The sequence below is a fragment of the Cataglyphis hispanica genome, chromosome 14 (assembly GCF_021464435.1).
Source record: "Cataglyphis hispanica isolate Lineage 1 chromosome 14, ULB_Chis1_1.0, whole genome shotgun sequence".
Lineage (NCBI taxonomy): Eukaryota > Metazoa > Arthropoda > Insecta > Hymenoptera > Formicidae > Cataglyphis > Cataglyphis hispanica.
This window is the reverse complement of record NC_065967.1, coordinates 3,773,894-3,792,689: the sequence shown is the minus strand read 5'-3', so window position 1 is coordinate 3,792,689 and position 18,796 is coordinate 3,773,894. Positions and strand designations below refer to the sequence as shown.

The 18,796-nt window shown below is 37.5% G+C and overlaps 1 protein-coding gene across 4 annotated transcripts in view; it reads right to left on the bottom strand.

Annotated features, from left to right (window-relative positions):
• Positions 1 to 350: 350 nt before the first annotated feature.
• LOC126854678 (furin-like protease 2) overlaps positions 351 to 18,796 on the bottom strand; it is a 303,257-nt gene continuing 284,811 nt past the window's right edge. For 3 of the 4 annotated variants that reach the window (XM_050601627.1, XM_050601629.1, XM_050601630.1), the window contains 13 exons: positions 17,894 to 18,106; positions 10,316 to 10,610; positions 7,974 to 8,146; positions 6,472 to 7,137; positions 6,068 to 6,284; positions 5,146 to 5,626; positions 4,377 to 4,564; positions 4,027 to 4,275; positions 3,414 to 3,882; positions 3,113 to 3,312; positions 2,767 to 3,048; positions 2,289 to 2,503; positions 351 to 2,091 (listed from right to left, as the gene is read on the bottom strand). In XM_050601627.1, the coding sequence (XP_050457584.1) occupies positions 1,984 to 2,091; positions 2,289 to 2,503; positions 2,767 to 3,048; positions 3,113 to 3,312; positions 3,414 to 3,882; positions 4,027 to 4,275; positions 4,377 to 4,564; positions 5,146 to 5,626; positions 6,068 to 6,284; positions 6,472 to 7,137; positions 7,974 to 8,146; positions 10,316 to 10,610; positions 17,894 to 18,106 (3,756 nt within the window). In that variant the 3' untranslated portion in view covers positions 351 to 1,983. The remainder of the gene's footprint in view (positions 2,092 to 2,288; positions 2,504 to 2,766; positions 3,049 to 3,112; positions 3,313 to 3,413; positions 3,883 to 4,026; positions 4,276 to 4,376; positions 4,565 to 5,145; positions 5,627 to 6,067; positions 6,285 to 6,471; positions 7,138 to 7,973; positions 8,147 to 10,315; positions 10,611 to 17,893; positions 18,107 to 18,796) is intronic. The other variant, XM_050601628.1, reaches the window with a different exon arrangement.

The following is an 18,796-nucleotide window of genomic DNA, read 5'->3' as shown; positions in this document are numbered from 1 at the left end:
AAAGTCCTGCGATTATATATCGTCATATTTACCCATATCATTCGAAAACTAATATCATTTACGTTCTTGTGCGCACGGATATACAATGGAAATAATTCAAGTTAATCCTTAATGTTTCATTAAGTAATAGCCGCGGAGAGTTTGGGGTTACGGGTTACTGAATATACTCATTCCCAACTTCTACGATCGATTTGTCAGCACTTTTCACGCGAACTGCCGTAATTAAAGTCAATATTGTAGCCGTACTTACCTGAGATGATGTATAGCTCGAAAATGGAATATCGGAAAGATTTAAAAATAAAGTAAGTGTTGCAAGGATGCTCAAAAAAAAAAGTATATATACTCGCGCATTGCGTGTGTGTATGTATATGTGTATATATTTATAATCGCGTTCATCATAAAAGTACAATAATAGCTTTATATCAAATCACGAGGAGAAAGTCAATATTCACATGAATAGGCGTGGGCGATGGCTTTCAATAATATCGATTCGCTGCGGATCGTTGCGTATGGTTTTCTCTTCTTCTTATCCATTCATTTACCTTTTTTCTTTTTTTAAAAAACGATTTTTCTCCTCTCACGCGATCCCAACGAAACGGGAAAAGAACGGATATGAGCGAGAACTAAAAAATAATAAGAATAACGCGGAGAAAGTGAGATATTAAACAAAACATCAATGTAGACAATCAAATAATAACAACAAACAGTTTACAAAACGCAATAGCTGTGTCGACGGCATGTGTTGTGTCAGTTTGGGAGGTACTGGAATGCGACGACTGACGTCACAGACGCGTCAGATAATTAGGCGATCGCAGTAGCAAACAAGAGTAACAGTCTGTTGGTTCCTCCGAATATGCGAATTGCGTCGATTAATCGAGACTCAATTTCGAAATGGGATTCGTCGTCTCGTTATCATTTCTTTCGCCTCCCCCTCCTGATCCCTGCGCGATTGCCTCCTTTTGTTCGCTCACTTGTTACTATTATCATTTGTACAAATATATAACAATATCCATTCATAAGTCTCACGATTAACGATTACGATTATGTGGTCCGTGATTCAACCTAATATACGGAGGCCACTTTTACATCCCTTCACCCCTTAACGAAATGTCGGTAAAGCCTTTCCGAAGAGAGGCGAAAAAAGAGATGTGCCTTCATTCCTTTAATAACTTGGCAACGGTCGTCGATTGTGCCAAGAATGTCGCGCGAAGAAAAAAAAAACGGCAATAGATATCATTCAAAGGTGCTATTGAACAAACTAGATTGCTTTCGACTCTTGTACCGCACAACACTTGTAACTTGTTCGTGTGTTGTCCGTCGCTTAGTTGAAGTTCTATTTGTTTGCGGATGCACGCGACGACGATCGACGCGATAATCGACGAAGATTCGGCGTTACTTCGTGGACAGAAAGCGTCGGAGGGGGAACGCGAAAGGGTGTGGAATCAAGGGTGTCACTAATCAGGCACTTCATAATGTCCTTCACCCTTTTTCTCCGTGTTCGGAATCACCGTCAATGTCTTGATGTGTGTGACGATGGTATCGGCGACGCACTCGACAACAATGACGGGCAAAAAGTATATCTCTAGCTAAACACACATTCCTCATTTGCACGTTCATGCAACCGCATCGCGGCAGATATCAATCATACTTCCTTTCACTCTCTCTCTCTCTCTCTCTCTCTCTCTCTTTCACTTTCTCTCTTCCTCTTCCGCTGTTCATACTCTACGGAGTTCTACTATCACGTTTTCGACAAATCATCCTTTGCTTGCTCCTCCTCCTATTTTTTCTTCCACTTCTTCCTTTCCGTTACGTATTTACCACCGTTTTCCCATTTCTCTCATTACGCATATGTAGACTATCTCTGGACCTCGCTGACGTGAAAACACGTAACTTCTGACTCGCAAACTGATCACAATCGAGATTCGTCAATCTCTCTGCGACTCTTCGATATGAGGTCAATAGCTACGTGGCAGTTAATGAAGTCTAGGTCATCAACTCTGTTGCGTCGTCGGTGTCCGGGTCTTCGGACGGTTCCACTTTCACGGCGAGCTGCGTATATCCCATATTAACCTCCCTTCTGCCGGACCAGGCCTGCAAATAAAATGCACGCATATTTATCTTCTGTCACTGAATCATTTATTTCTCGAAAGCCATATAAATATTATATTGTAAACCATAAATTTAAATATAATACTGACATAAATTGATGCAATTTTGAAAATATCTTTCTAATACAAGCTTGCAATGATTTCATAATTGCATTTTTTTAATTTGAATTGGATACATACCTGAAGAGCGACGAATATCATTGCAAACAACGCAATTGATGCTAAACAAATAGCGACTGCCATAGTCGTGGCTGCTGTTACGGCGAGTGATGCCGAGTCGTTATTACTTGACTTGCTGTCGCTATCAAAGTATGTTTCAGAGATAGCAGTGTCGGCTGAGAATTCTGTTCCTGGTACTCTTCTTTTACCAGCTGGCGAGCTGTTCCTGCAGCCGCCTGCAAATATTAAAAATATTAAAAATAGGCTATTACATTAATTTTATACAATGATGTTTATAACAGTATAAACTATAATGTAATAATCTCATATCATCAATAATAATTAAGTAGAATAAAAAGTATAAATTTAGAGACACTATTATTTCGATAAATGTGTTTAATGGCATGTTGCTTATATAACATTTCTCTATTAAGAGCAAATAAATTATTTACGTGGAATATTAAAATAGAATATTAAAATATCATCACATAAAAATTACCGGTTTCTGGATCACAAAGACAGCACTCCTCAGCTTGAGGTCCTTTTTCGTTGCCTGTACAACAAGGCACGCACTGATTATTTAATTTGTCCAAATGCAGCGGCAGCGAACATGCGGCGCAACTGAACTTGCCGGGACCAGTACATCTTCGGCAGTCGGAATGGCAACTCTTGCAGAGTTGTGTCAAGGAATCATAGTATTGCGCACCCAGACACTCCATGCACAATCCGCCTTCCAACATCGAATGAGGAGGACAGGAAGTGCATTCTAGCGGACCTTCTCCTGGAACAGTTATTTTCCCATTGAAAAACAATTGATTTAATTTATCAAATTGTAATTTACTTACCTTTACATGTACGGCAATAATGATGACACTTTTGACAACCGAAATTGGATTTAAAGAAACCTTCTGGGCATTCGGGATGGCATTCGCCAGCTGCCAGTTGCCAGCCTCTCGGACAAGTGACGCATTGATCTCTCCTGGGTCCCAAGCATGTTTTACATGACAAATAACATTTGGCGCATTGACCTCTATCGCTGTAATAACTGAAACCAAGAGGAAAGAGAAAGCCGAATATATCAATGCTGTTCTATCATGATTTATTTAAATAGATGTACGATATTAATATCGTACAATAAATTCTTACCCTGGCGCGCAGGACGATCTGCATTCTCCGCTTTGCAGTTGTAGCCCATCTTGACATGCCGTGCAGTTCAGACGGGAGACACAACTCTTGCAGGTATGTAGACAAGGGACGCAAATCGGTCGCGAAGGTTGTACCACGGAATAATACGCGTCGTCGCACTGGGATACGCAGCGCTTGCCTTGAAGCAATAACGGATTCGGACAGGATATGCAGTGATCTTCTGTGGGACCGGCGCAGGTCTCGCAAGACGAGTGACAGAGTTTGCATTGGTTGTTTTCGTAATACTGGCCAGAGTTGCAGTTGCTGCGACTTTCAGGCGCGCATAGCCCTTTTTTATTCAAGCTCCAGCCCTCGATGCAGCTAGTACAACTTAGCGTGGCGCAGGTCGCACAACCGGGTGGACATGCGACGCATTCGCGCCGCTTCTTATCGGCACTATAACCCACCGGGCACGAGGCGCGACATGTGCCTGCATTCGAATCAAAAACCATATATGATATAAAATACCGTGGCTATTTTAACATTTTATAATTATATGTAATATAATACAATTTTTTAAATTATAATTTCTTTTAGATATGTGGTTTTATTTATTGGCATAATTGACGCTCACCGTTCAAAGCGAACAACCCGGATCGGCAAGTAATGCACTGATTCTCCGCTGTACCGTTACAGGTCTCGCAGGTAGCATGACACGGAGCGCAGTTATAATCTTGCGTCTCGTATGTATACGAGGGACACGCGGCATAACATTTGTTCTCGTGCATCACCAAGTGATGCTCGCAGCTGGTACACTTATCCGGTCTGTCCTGACAGCTGGCGCAGTTGGCCTCGCACGGCACACACGTGCTATTCTCGGTGTCTGTGTGAAGAGATGCAAAAAAAATTCGCACGTTACTTCGATTTCATGAGACAGAAATCACTATAATTGATGAATGTAAACTGATTTTTTTGTCGACATACTTTCGTAGTAGCCTTCCGGACATTGCTGGAGACAAACCGCTAGATCGGTGACTCGAAGATGAGCGGGCGCGCAGGAAAGACAGGAGTCCTGACCAGCGCCCGCACATATTTCACAAGATTCATGGCATGGCCAACAGACGCCGCCTTGGTTAGGGAAGCTCCTTGGCGGACAACGACTAACACATGTGCTGGAAGAAAGAAAAGACACCCCTCGCGTTGTTTCTCAAACGATTTTACGTTGAGGAGGGCCAAACGAAGAGAAAAGATATAGAACGAGAATTGACGGATTAATTGGGAATTCTTATTGCGAATAAGAAATAAATTATAGCATTATATAAAATATATGAATTAATATGATGGTATTATTATTTGCTTTTTTAATAGCAAATAGTTTTATACTCGATATGCCTACCGTTGTAATCCATAGTTTCATAGCGTTCTATAAAATTGTTTTACGTTTTATTAGTTTCATAAGAATACCACGATTAATGCATGAATTATTATAATAAAATTTTATATCTATTATAATATATTTATTTTAATTTATATGATACTTTATATTTAAGTATCATAATTAAAATCCTTAGATATAGAACTTCAGGAGAATAAAATATGATTTAGATTACCCATCCATATTATTTTGGTTATATTTTTAAGAATCTCAGTAAATACACTGAAAAAAAAACTTGAATTTTGAAGATTGTATCTTTTCATCGAGACAAAAAAGGTAATTATCTCATGCAAGAGTTTTAAGCGTTCATTTACTCACTTGTCAAGACGATAATTCTTACAGGCGACGCACTGAGTCGGACCTTTGCCATAACAGCCTTGCGCGTCGCATTGAGGATCACAATCATGCAGTATCCTTCTGGTAGTATCGAGAGAGCCATCCGCTTGCGCAGATGATGCCGCCGAGGGTGAGTCGAAGACGGATGCTGACGAGACGTCGCCGGGCAAGTGATTCGTCAGGAGCGGCGCCGACGAGCCGTCCAAAGTGGCCACCGATGCCTGTAGATTTGATGCGGCGCCGGAGTACGGACCCTGGTAACTCTGAAAGGTAGACGAAGAAAAGAAGTCGCTATTGCCCGGATAACCGGACAGTTGTAGCGGATCATCGTCTACCCTGAACGGATAATGAATGGAATGGGAAGGAAGGTACGTAGAATGTACCGGATTAAACTGCCGCGTGCGTATCCGGATCGGGTTCGTCGACGTGCCGTAGAAGATCAGCTGCCACTTCTTCAGTATGCCTGTAACAAGATTGACGAGACGGTCAAGATATAGTGGGAACGATGTTGAAAAAAACATTAAGACCGAGTTAATAGTAATTAACTTGATTATTAAAAATAATATAAATTGAAAATACAATATTATCTTTATTTTAGAGAAGAGAAGGAAATGGATTAGTTTAAAAACTTTATTATATTACTAAAGTATATTACTAAAGTTAACTTAACATTATATTACTAAAGTTTATTTCTGAAATTTAAGATTTTAAAAATAATAAATATTAAATAGTTTCGTTAATTATTAATATCGAGACAATCTCAAAAATATTTTCAGAATGGGAATTATTAAAATATCAAAGTTTTTATTTTACTCGGCAAATAAAAACTTGTTTTTTATTTTTTCTTGGGCGCGTAGTCTGTAGATATCGTCCGTATAAAAATGAAAAATTAAATTAAGCTTACCTGGTGAATTGACGTGTCGATTCCCAGCATTAATGATCTGCAGAGTCCATCGGCCGTCCGCCTTCTCGCCCCAAAAGTGCACGCTGAGGAAGGGCCAATCGTCGAAGTTGGAACTGAGAACGTCGCGCGGTCGTTCAAACAATAGGGTCGAGGTTGTGCCCATCGGGGAGGTCAATAGAAGCCTCAAGTTTCCTCGAGGGAAGAACCTTAGAGAAACCTGATTTACGACAAATAATTCAAATTTTATTCATATTTTAATTAAATTCTTGACGCATTAAATAGCAAATATTAATCTTAATACATAGGACAAGGCAGTCTAATTATTCTTACAGGTTTTTAGAGAATCGATAAGATCTTTTTATCTTAAAAAGAAGATGAGAAATTTTTCTCGCATAAAATCTTACCTTGCACTGCACATGCTCCAAGAACCGCACCTCATTCAAGGATCCGGCGCATCCGGTGACGTCCATGTACACGCTCAAGGTATAGCCGTACGTGGGATCAATCGGTCTTTCCTCATTGATCTCGTCGGACTTGCAAATGTGCTGCGGAGGTACATTGGTCCACTGTTCAGCCAGACTGACCATGGCGCCCGCGTCCATCAGACCATAGCCGAACTTGTGGGAGACCTTCCTCTTCACGCCGTTCAGTATCCAGCCGGGTTCGTTGTTCAATGGCTCAGATCGCGAGGTGAGTACCACCAGGTACTGCATGTCCCGCCATGTTAGAGTCGGATTCGCCTCGAGGGCGAGGGCAGCGATACCGGCGGCTAACGGCGCCGAGGCGGATGTTCCGGTGTGCTCCACCGTACAGATGTGATCGGGACGTAGCTTGGCGTCCATATCCACAGTGGCGACGCTCTTGTCATTGCCGGGCGTGCCCGATGAGTAAGTGGATGCCAGGGTGGAACTGCATTCCTCGAGATACCACGGCTTGTAGCCGCCCTGGGTTGCGCTCGATATAGACAGTGTAAATATGCTGTTCGTGTAACCGTCGCAGTTGCACGAATCGGTATGCCGACCGCCGTTACCCGACGCCCACACGAAGATCGAGCCCTTGCCCTTGCGACCCTACATAGGAGAAAAGAATATTGTCGCGGATATGTTGATAACGAGGGAATGGATCGCGCAATCCACGAAGCGATAGGATATTTGTAAGTTTGATAAAATAATAAAGAGCATAATTATATATAATAACGATATAATTAAGTATTGTATGTATAATAAAAATTTATATATATTAAAAAAATCATAACAGTAAGTTGTACGTAAAATGAAAAACATTCTTTTGATTATGAGATTGATTATAAACAGAAATTTTTCTGCAAAATAAAACTCAACATAAAATAAATTTTGTGCGAATAATATTATTACAGCCGTATTATTTTAATTAATAATTTATTCCAAAAAATTAAATTTTTTCAAATATGTCATAGCATGCATAAAAAGTTATCTCCCGACGTACTTCGATTTGTGAAAAAATTATAAAAATTGTAAATTTTCAACAGAAAAAAAAAACAATTTATATCTGTGCTCTTCACATGTTGAACAAATTATTTTCTGTAGACGAATCAATAATTATTTTCAATCGAAAAAATAATTTGGTATGCAATCGAGAAAAGAAATTTATTTTATTCTCAAAATTGTTTCTACAAATATTTATATCTCCTAAAATAATACTCTGATTATTATCAATTTGACATAAAAGCGTAATCGTCCTCTACAAAAATCTTTGCTTAATATTGATAACTTTATTTCACGCTCTCGCGACATCAACGAAATGTTGGCGAAAAAAAGGTTGCCTCTAAATCGTGCCGAAGTAATGGAATAAAATGTCTAGGTGAAAGCTCGCGACAGAAAATAAATTGATCCCCTCGCTTCGTGGACGCGCGATATATGTAGCTTACGCTCGTCACTCCGTAAATAAACGCCCTCCTGGCGAGCGGGCCCGGACCATCGACGGTCTTGCCGTCGTCCTCGGGACCCCAGGAGGCGCTGTATATGTCGATGTGATCAGGATTCAATCCCAGCGCTCTGGCCTCGACAGCGTCGTTTACCGGGCCATCGAGCATTCGCACGCCTGAGAACACGGGAGATATGTGCGTAAGTCTTCCTTCCCCTCCCCTCCCCTCCTCGCTCTCTCTCTCCTCTCCTTTCTCTTTTTCTCGCGTGTCGTGATTTCAAATCACGGTAAGATTGTTATATATATGTGAATCTATGGATAGTTATCGATCTTAAAGATAATCGAGACGAGTAAACATTCGGAATACAGAGAAGAGAAAGAGGTAAAATCCTTAATTTAGTATTAATTTAATTTTTTCAATTTCCAATTTTTACAAAAATGTAGAAAAAGATTTCGTATGTCATACACTAAAATATTACGAAAATAAGATTGTCAAACAATGAGTAGATTTAATGTAAATCTCATTCAATTGCATTCAAAAAATCAAATTTATCGAGATATCATATCAGTAGCCAATAAATATTTTTATCACGCTTTGATTTTTGTATAAAAGTATCACACGATAATCCTGATTACAACTATTAACCGTCGTCGTGTCTCGCGACTCTGACGAAATTTCGCGCCCCCGCGCTATATCGGAATTTCTAATTTCGTTACGCGACGCACTTACACGACCATCAATCGCTCGAATTCAACTGAGAGATCGTGCTAAACCTCCCCCCCCCGTATCGTTACGTGCTATCGTTTCCGCCCTATTCCGCTCGTCGTAAGCCCCTGACGGCATACGGACGTTCGTTTCGTTTCGAAGTGGGTTAACGGAATTAATACAGCTCGATAGCATCGAGAAACCGGGAATAGCGGCGAACGACCGGAAAACGTGGCCTATTCTTCAGCGGATCGAGACGATAAAGCGAGCGCCAGCAGGTCTGACATTTCCAGCGGCCGCTGCACTATTTATTTCCGCGAAACGATTCGCGCGGGCTAAGTCAGCGCTGGAACGATCCCAGAAGGATTCGCGCTCTCTCACCTGATATGAAATAAAGATAAATACCGCCTTCGAGAAACAACGAAATCTCTTCTTACATTGCATTAACTGATCACTAATATTGACGAAAAATTGTAAATGTAAAAAATTTCGGAATAACTCAAATAAATTATAAACTCGTAACCAGAATTAATTTTTTTGACAAGACGTTGTTATCTCCCATGTAATTTTTTATAAATAACATTTTCGAAAATATTCTTAATTATGAATATGCTTTTAAAATTAGTACCGAAGATAAATGCTATTGATAGATACAATTTGCAGCGCATCTGAATGTTAAATAATGAATACGTAAATATAGAAAAATATTGGATTTTCTATTAATTTGAATATTTGATAATATTTTTGAGAATATTTTTCATATCTTTATATAGAGTATAGACTATACGGATATATATAATATATCGTCGGATATATTTCAATTTTTATTCGTTAGTTGATATGAAACGTAAACACCTTCTCATCTCATCGGATTAATATCCTTAGATAACAACTCTCGCACACACATCTTCTAAAATTTCCGTCAGGACATAAAATAACTCTACCAATTTCTAATCTAACGAACGCAGGGATAAGAAAATATTGATCTGCCGTACGTTATCCCAACCGAAGCACTACTCAATTTTCATATTATCTGCACGATATGCGCGTTCTCTCTAATTTAGAATATCCAATTTTCTTATTATTTTAACAGCAATCTTGTATTAGCAATTCGTTATCTTTCTTTATTTGTTAGATTATAATCCGAGATTATAAGGAAAATTGGAAAATTGTTAACCAGAATTATAATACTAATCGTCATTGATACAACCGGATTAAAGCATATGGGAGAGTTAACGCAATCAAAAACCATTGAAAGAGCAGGTTATTTCATTTATAAATTTTACAAAATAGTTAACGATATCTTTTTTGATTTTGAAAAATATTGATACTTTCCTGCAATATATCGATAATCTCTTATAAATGATTTAGTTTTCAATATAGAGCGAATTAATTTATCATAAACTTTCGTCACTTATCCAGTGAACCTCAAATTATATATTCAGATATGTGATAATCCCTTTAGTAACCTCATTATTTTTCTTTCTTAATCAAAATTAATCTCTTTAATTAACTCATTAATATTAAAAGTATCTTTTAGTCTACTATTTGACACTTATAATTAACAATACTTAGATAAAAATATTAGTGCGTTTTTATAAAGTTTTTCAAACCGATTTTCTCATTGCAATTCTTCTTACCTCCGATACTGGCATTGTAAGCGACACCGACGCCGCAATACTGGTTGAAGGCAACGGCGGCGACCTCGCCGGCGCATCGAGTGCCGTGCTTGTTGTCGCCGTTATCCCTCGGCATCGGATCGTCGTCGTTGTCGTTGATATCCGTGCTGGCCTGGTGATCATAGTTGAGCGCCAGATCAGGATGGTTGGTCTGAATGCCGTCGTCTAGGATCGAAACGACGACACCCTTGCCGGTATAGCCTTTCTGCCAAGCCGGACCGAGATTCATGTCATACCCATCCTTAGCGCCGCCGTTCTACGATAACAAAATGTCAAAACAACCATTGGAAATGCCACTATGACGGTTGCATTCTTTTAAATAGTAACATACTATGCAGAAATTTTTATTTGTTTGTAAAAATCTTTTATAAAAATTTGTAAGACACTGTTATATCAGAATCCACTCTAACTTATATATATAATCTGTTTCTATTTTCAGATAAATTAATTTTACATTCGATACTTAATATACATATATTGCATGATAGTTTTAAAATTAGTGTTAGAATTTTAAGATCAATTTTTTATTATTTTTTTTTTATAATTTACAATTACTTCAAATAGGTTCTGTTTGTTTAAATATGTATATTTTATTGTATTTCTGTAAACGTAAAAGTTCTGATACTGTATTGTGTGAAAAAATATTTCTCGCTTTAGCCAAAGATCATGATGATGAATCGTGCGCGTCATGACGAACGCAGGGAGCGGTACATGATTCTTTGACAGGAATTAATTCGCGAATTTCGTGTTGCCGCGTATGCGACCGTTGATTGATATTCTAGTAATCCATTAATCCGCAATGTAACGCTATACATCTTCACATGCGTGTATACAATTTCGTGGATTAATGGATTACTAGCCGCACGACAAATTCGGACGTTACAACTTTCATAGAGCGAAATGCGTTACACTAGGAGACAAGATAGCGGACATCTTCAATGTGCCATTTTTCTATTTCGTGGAACATTGTGCAACATTTTTTTTTCTTTCAATGTAAATTTGCCGATGAAGGAAATAATATATTATGTATAAAATTAATATAGTCATGCTATATATAATCGCGAAAAGGGATTAATTCCAGTTTTCGAAAAGCAATATTTTATATCTAAGATTTTTCAACCGCCAAATATTATACATATATTGCGGCTCAGATAAAAATATCGACCACCATTAAAATTCCATACAAATTTTGACAGTTATTAGCTTTCCCGACATTGGTGGCCATCTAAAGTTATATCGGGCCAGAAAAAATATATGCGAGACACGACCGTTGGATGATTCTAGCCACGTGATTTGTATCCTCTAACAAACGTCCGTTTTATTCATTTATAATAGATTGATTATTGCTTCGGCTATACGAGCGGTGTTTTGCATTTCGCGCCATGAATTTGCGTAATAAATGTACGGTATGGAAATACGCGAATGCCTCGCACGTGTTTCCACGATAAACGTACGAGTTCGCGTATGATCATGCCTCGAATCACGGCGAAAAAAATTTGCGACAGCGACGCGATAAATTCGTGCGTGCGTAGAATGATTATTTGTGCGGGTCCCGTAAATGAATCATCGAGGAATAGGCAATCAAGAATCGTAAGAGAGCAACGACAAACCAATGCCAGATAAATTGAATAATTTACCATTTTAATTGATATGATACTTGTATATTTTTTGTTGCAGTTAAAAAATAATGTCGGTATATGAATAAAATAATGACTGTAGTTAGAGAAATAATGAGTCTACAGATACATATATAGCTTTCAAAGTTTAAAATTTGAAAATAATCCAGGCAGTGGAAAAAAAAAAAAAAAAAGTTCTAAAAAATTGCACAATGTGCAAAAATCCGAGAGCCAGTTCTGATTATTGCATACATGAAATAGCGCGTTTTTGTTTTTGCGAGAATAATCTTGGACTCGTATCTTCCGATGGGAACGTGCATCCAGCGTTCCCATTTTCCACATGTGTACGAATATACGCGAGTAGAGTGAAATACTTTTGCGGAGTGCATTGCGAAAAACACACGAGGCTGTTCTCTAATCTCTACGACTACTAGTGTTCTTCCACAGGATATCAAAAAGAGGTAGAACAGCTACATAAAATGTATGACTCGTACACGCTATATATATACACACAAAGAATTTAAAATTTATTTTATAATCATCCTGCTTATTTGTTTCGAAAAATTCTTTTGCGCAATGTATATGTGTGTGTGTGCGTATGCAATTATTATTTATTAAAAAAATCAAATATGTACATTTTATATATCTAATTATATATCTACATGTGTGTATAATAAAAAGTAGCTTATAATAAGATAAAAAAATATCTGTAACTAGAAATTAAAAAATCAACTTTTCGCTTGCATCTTTTTTTTAAACTTGCACATATAAATATAAGTTCTCTTAATAAAAAACAAAGATTTAGAACATTTTTAAAAATTTGTCGATCGATTTAATTAACGAGATCCGCGAATAAATGATTCATAAATTCTCAGAGAATTCTTTTTCAACAATAGCAAATAAAAAAGTATATACTTGGAACTTTAAAATAAAAAATATATTTCTTCATACAAAATCAAGAAATGTCGCGAGCAATTTGCAATTCGAAAATCTTTAATTTGAGGAAAATATTCTCTCGAAATCTAATGTGTCGAGCTCGTTTCAAACTATCATACATGCAAAGCGCATGTAAAGGAACACGTTTCCCTTGATTCGGCTCTTGTACGTTACGCCCGTAGCTTGTCGAGATCAGAGGACGAGGCGGACGCGTGTTCTTGTCGCAGAGAGAACACACCATGTCGCAACGGGGAATGTGCCAATCTCCGCGTCGATGCACCTTTCCCGGCTGCTGCCGCTTTTTTATTCGTCCATTTCGAGCCAGGCGCGCCGCATGACGGTACCTGAGGGCTCCGTTTCCCCTGCGATTCCATTAACTAGATTGCGCATTGTCGTGCTTGCCCGAGAGGAAGGCCGGAAGCACCGATGCATGTCCCCCGTCGTCCGTGTCAGCGCTTATCTGCGCTGAGATTTTGGCGCTGCGAGAGCATGAGAGAAAGAAAGAGCGAGGGAATGAGAAAAAGCGAGCGAATAGTCGAGAGTTGCTATGTGCAACGAGAATGCAACGGGATCAGAAGAGTTCGATAGCTCAAAGAAAAGGAGAAGGAGAAACCTGTCACCGGAGCGAACGAATTACCAAGCTTTTCGCTGTAGCTATCGTACACTCCTACCTTGTTGATACGATGAAACTGTCAACGTCGAACTCGGTACACGACTATCGTTAGTGTTTGATGGAAGACTCTTAATCTCATTTCTCATTTTACTCTAATGAAAATTTTTCGAGGAAATCGTGTTTGATACTTTTTGCACGATAATCGTAAAAAACAAATATTGTGTCTTACCGTATCGAGAATATTATACATCACTTATATGCACGAATCACATACCAAGAATTGCTAAGATATGGTTTATAAAATTTTCAATTTATATGTATAAAAAAATGTTGAAAGTTAAGAAACGCAGATAATTATTTAGTCTCTCTAATAATTTTTTTGCTACATGGCATTATTTAGATACGCAATTAGGAACATTTTATGTAATCATATAATAAAAAATTGATAACCGATTGTGATTGTGATCCATGCAAGAATAGTACGATCAGATTCCTCGGTGATTTAAATCCATTAGTTTTTGAGTTGCAATAATAATTTATAAACCGTTCAATATGCACAAAATGTATATTTATTAATCTCTTTCTAATTATAAATTAAGTAATAAAATTAATTTTGGATCACATATTTAAGAGTGTAAAAATTATATTGCAGAAGAGATTTCGAAAGTTTCATATCTCCAACAAAGTAATTTTCGTATTATATTATCTGCTCTATCTTTTATGAAAGATACAATCGCTTCATGGAAAAAAAACGAGAAGATTCCTGATTGTACCTCGCGCTTCTCTACGAACGCGCGCATCGTAGATCCCCCTCGGCTGCGTCTTCCTCTCGGACGAGCCGACGCGAGCGAAATTATCCAGCAAGAAACGCCAAATTTACGGGCGCCGCGCATAAGAGCGCCGTAATCCCGTCAGCGCAGTGCGAAGGGCGTACGGAGTACGGGATGGGCTCGTGCACACATTGTGGGCGCATATTGTGCCCGGGGAAGACAATATATATACGACCTATTGTCTCACGCGACGCGTGCGGTCGACCCGACAAAAAAAAAAAGGGCAAAAAAAAAACCCGGGGGCGACCTGGGGTTACTTCGCTGGCCCCAGCATCTTCCACGACCCGACAAAAGCGATCCCTCCCTTGCCACGTCCAGACGAAATGTCGTTCCCACGTCATGAACATAGACACAAGAATGTAACAGACAAAGCATGGTGGTTCCTATTTAGAGGAGTTGACAAAAAAGCTTATCAAAAACAAAACTCGATTCTGGATCATTATTTTTTTCTCATCTTTCTTTTGTTTGTCGAGTTATGATTATAAAAAAAAGAAACTACTAGACAAATTATAAAATAATTTGTTATACAAGCATTTAAAATCGAAACTAAGAAGACAGTAATATTAAAAATTATCCCATTTATAAAAGAACACAAGCTATATTCTATATGGTTTTTTAGATTAAAAAGTTAATTAATTTTTTTTCTTCGAATCTTTCGTCTATTTGTTTCCTCTTGATAATCCTATGCGTAGCATTACAATTTTATCTAAAGTATGAAGATTAAGCATAAAAAAAATCTACTTGAATGATATTCTCATATGCTAGAGACGGGCTGTAAGTCTGAATATCGGATTCCATTTATTCTGACCTCGTTTTTCCATTGTCACAACGTATCATCTATTTCCTATTTAAATGAATAAATGAAACGTTATTTAAAAAAACAATCATCGCCAAGAGTAATGCTAAATTTAGTTAAATTTGAAAAAGCAGATGTTACAATCCCGTTTGTGCAGACTTGCAGCGATGAATAAAAATATGAAATAATATTAATTAATTTGTAACGTTAGCAGAGAATTTCAAATTCTATCATTTATTAATTCGCTTGCGAGTTTTTCTATATCAATCCTTATTTTCAGACTAGAGTATCGATACCGATACGGGGATATCAGAGCTGATTCCTCAGCTTACGTAAACCCTGGTTGCTTATCGCACCCCGGGCGACGCTCCGGGCGTGTCACGAATATTACACACCCCATGCTTTTATCCCGCAATAGTGGTTTCCGCGCCTGAGAGTATCGGCATACTTGGGCATCGCCCTCGGTAAATAAAAGGCCTCAGGTATCGGACTTTGCTCGATCTGCTCAAGTTTCATATCGCACGTTATCACGTCCATTACGCAAGATGGCAATCTCACGTTCTTGCCATTCTCAAGAGCAAACCGTATTTTTATAAACGCGCGAAACAAATTTATCCTTATATTGAATTGTATTTTTTTTTTTTTTTTATTTCTTAGATTGATAGAAAATTATATATATTTTTACTCATTTTTAATCTTGTCCGCATTTAATATTGATTATGTATGAAACTGCAGAAAAAAATGATGAGTATATTTTAGATTTCCAGTACTTCCTTTAATATTTGTCAATTATTTAATTAATTTGAATTATTTTTTCCTGATGGTGAGTGCAAATTTTTTTGCAGTTTCTTTTTTCATAGTTCTTTGCCAATTAACTTTAAAGAACATTGTAACTAAACTTCAAATTAACTTGAGATTAAATAAAGAACAAGATTTCGTACAAACGATTAAAGGCCAAAGTAATTAATCAATTTAAGCGATTATCTGTAGTATTCGCAAGAGCGAGTAATCATGTCAAGCATGTTCCTTGCGTTCTCCAATAAAAGTAGCGGACGAGTTAAGAGCGGGGGACACTCAATATAATCGAGAACTCAGCAAAGAAACTTAGGCCGGGACGCCGTGCTGGCGAGACGTGCTCACGAGACAGAAAAGTTTCCATCGGATCACAGGCGGGGAATCTGCCAAAAGCTAGTTTGCTCGCTTCCGTTATTCTCGCCACCGCCGTTCCGAATGGCACGCGGCTGCACGCTATAAACCGCTTACAACTCTAAGAAAACATACGCACAACAGTTCTATTAAGACCAACTTGATCGTGCGAGAACTAAATACAATGTCCGGACACGCGATGCACTTTATGCGCTAAGTGAAGAGATTTACTGATCTTTGAAAGAGAATCCTAATTCCTCGTAATTATTATTTTTTTATTTATCATTATTAAATATTATTTTTAAATTCTAAATTAATTTATAAAAAAATATTCATTACAAATATCTTTTCGTTTTTCTTCTATCCTTAATATGTGTTAATAAAAAAGGGAAAAGAAGTTAATAACAAAATTATGTCAATAAAAATATAATCTGATATTTAAAAAATTTTTAGCCTGTTTAAATTATAGAGTTTTGCTTTTATAAATATCGATTGAAGATATTAAACATTTTTCATATCATTGAAAAAACAATGTAAAAAGATATCTGCGATAGTTTTTATAAATTATAATACTTTTTATATTGGAGATAGAGAGAGGCCAAGGAAAATCATTTTTACTTCATAATTATAGATAACATAATAGAGTTAAAGATGATTTTCTTTTCTTTGTCTTCTTTTCGAAGAGCGCTTTAACGCGTTAAATAAGGAAACACTTTAAATCTAGTGCGTTGAATGTGTGCTAAAAAGATTAATCTAGGGGTTAATTTAGAGCGATTAAATCACGCGATCGAATAAATAAAAAATAGGCAAAGCGAAAAAGATTTTAAACGCCAAGTGCATTATTCTCGATAATACCGGGGGCCAAGTCGTTAATCGATTCAACCGCTCGCGTTCAATAAGATAGTATTAGTTGCAACTGATAATGATCGGATAACAAACAAGTTGATTGAATGTTTGTAGAAAGCCCAAGTAATTACTCTAATAATTGCTTGCACGCTCGCGATTATGCGAGTAGTATTTTTGTGCGGAATATCTACTTTGTTTCAAGTGCTCATCGAGCTCTGTAATGAAAAGCTATATCACGTATTATATCTCATATTACAAGATACGCCATAATTTATAGAATCTATAAATTATATGCAATCTTTTTTTCTACATCGAAATGCTGAAACATTTACAATATTTCTTTATGTATCAATTATGTATCAGCCATCCAAATCAAATGAATAATTGCGACTAGAGATGCTGTAATAATCGAGGATATTCGCATTAGACTTAGATTAACAAAGATGAAGATTATTATGCTAAAATATATAAATAATTAAATACATTACATGTACGCTGAAAAATATGCACTGAAAAATATACGCTGAGAGATTGTAAATGCAATATGATTTTATATATACTTCTTTTATCAGAGACTTCGTACAGACTCCGAGAAATGAGTATAATGTAAATTTCTTCGAACTGACATCATCGATAGACTCTTTCCAAGAAGAGAGAAGAAATAATCGGAAATGGCTGAATGGCTTCGATGTGATTTGTTCGATTCCCACCACGTACTCCATCATGACAGTTCGTACAGTTAGAGTTCATACTTACCAGGTACCACTGTTCCTTGAAGAGCGGGTCCGTGAACAGGTTTTGAAGCGGCAAGCCTCTGTTTCTTTGGCGATGGAACACGGTAGCCTGTCGCGGACGTGGACGCGGACCGAAGTCGCTGAAGAAGGGCGGATAATCGGCGAACGCGTAGGACGCGGCGCCAAAGTCGCGCTTCTTGCGCTTCTTCTCGTGTTGCTGCTGGAACCAGTGCACCTGCAACCGAAGGCATAATCGGGTCTGTAACAATAAGTTTTCTTGCACCGCCTGTGATCGACTCCGATGACTTTGTCATCGCATTACAAACTTGGACAACTTGGTAAACTGACCCGGGGGGCCATTAGCCGTCGTTTTGTTATCTCACGACGTTACACTAAGTTCCACGCGACATTACAAGGTAATGTAAACCGGTGACACCGCAAATTTTCCTAAGTGCCCGGAATATGTCATCAGTGTCGTCAGAGTCGGTTTTGTTGGTCGACGAAATATGGCTCGCGCTAATGATGTAGACGAATTACAGTAAACGAGTTATCTCAAAAACAAAAGATATTTTAATGCCTTCGCAGAATTATTAAAGTTTTATTGCAATTTTAAATATAAGAGAAAAAGAGAGAGAGAGAGATAAGTTGAGTTTATAATTATACATATCGCTACAATATAAATCTCTCACGAGACAATATTCAGGAATATTAAAAAGATTTAAAAAGGCATTCACCATTTATATTTATGCTTAGATCCATTCCATTTTTATTTATACATATTATCAAAATTATAAAAATATGAAAAAAATTTATAATTCATGTATTTATTTAACATTTGATAATTATAATAATTTATTTGATAATTTAAATATATTTATTAATTCAGAATGTTATTTAATCGAGATTGTTAAAAAAACAGAGAAAC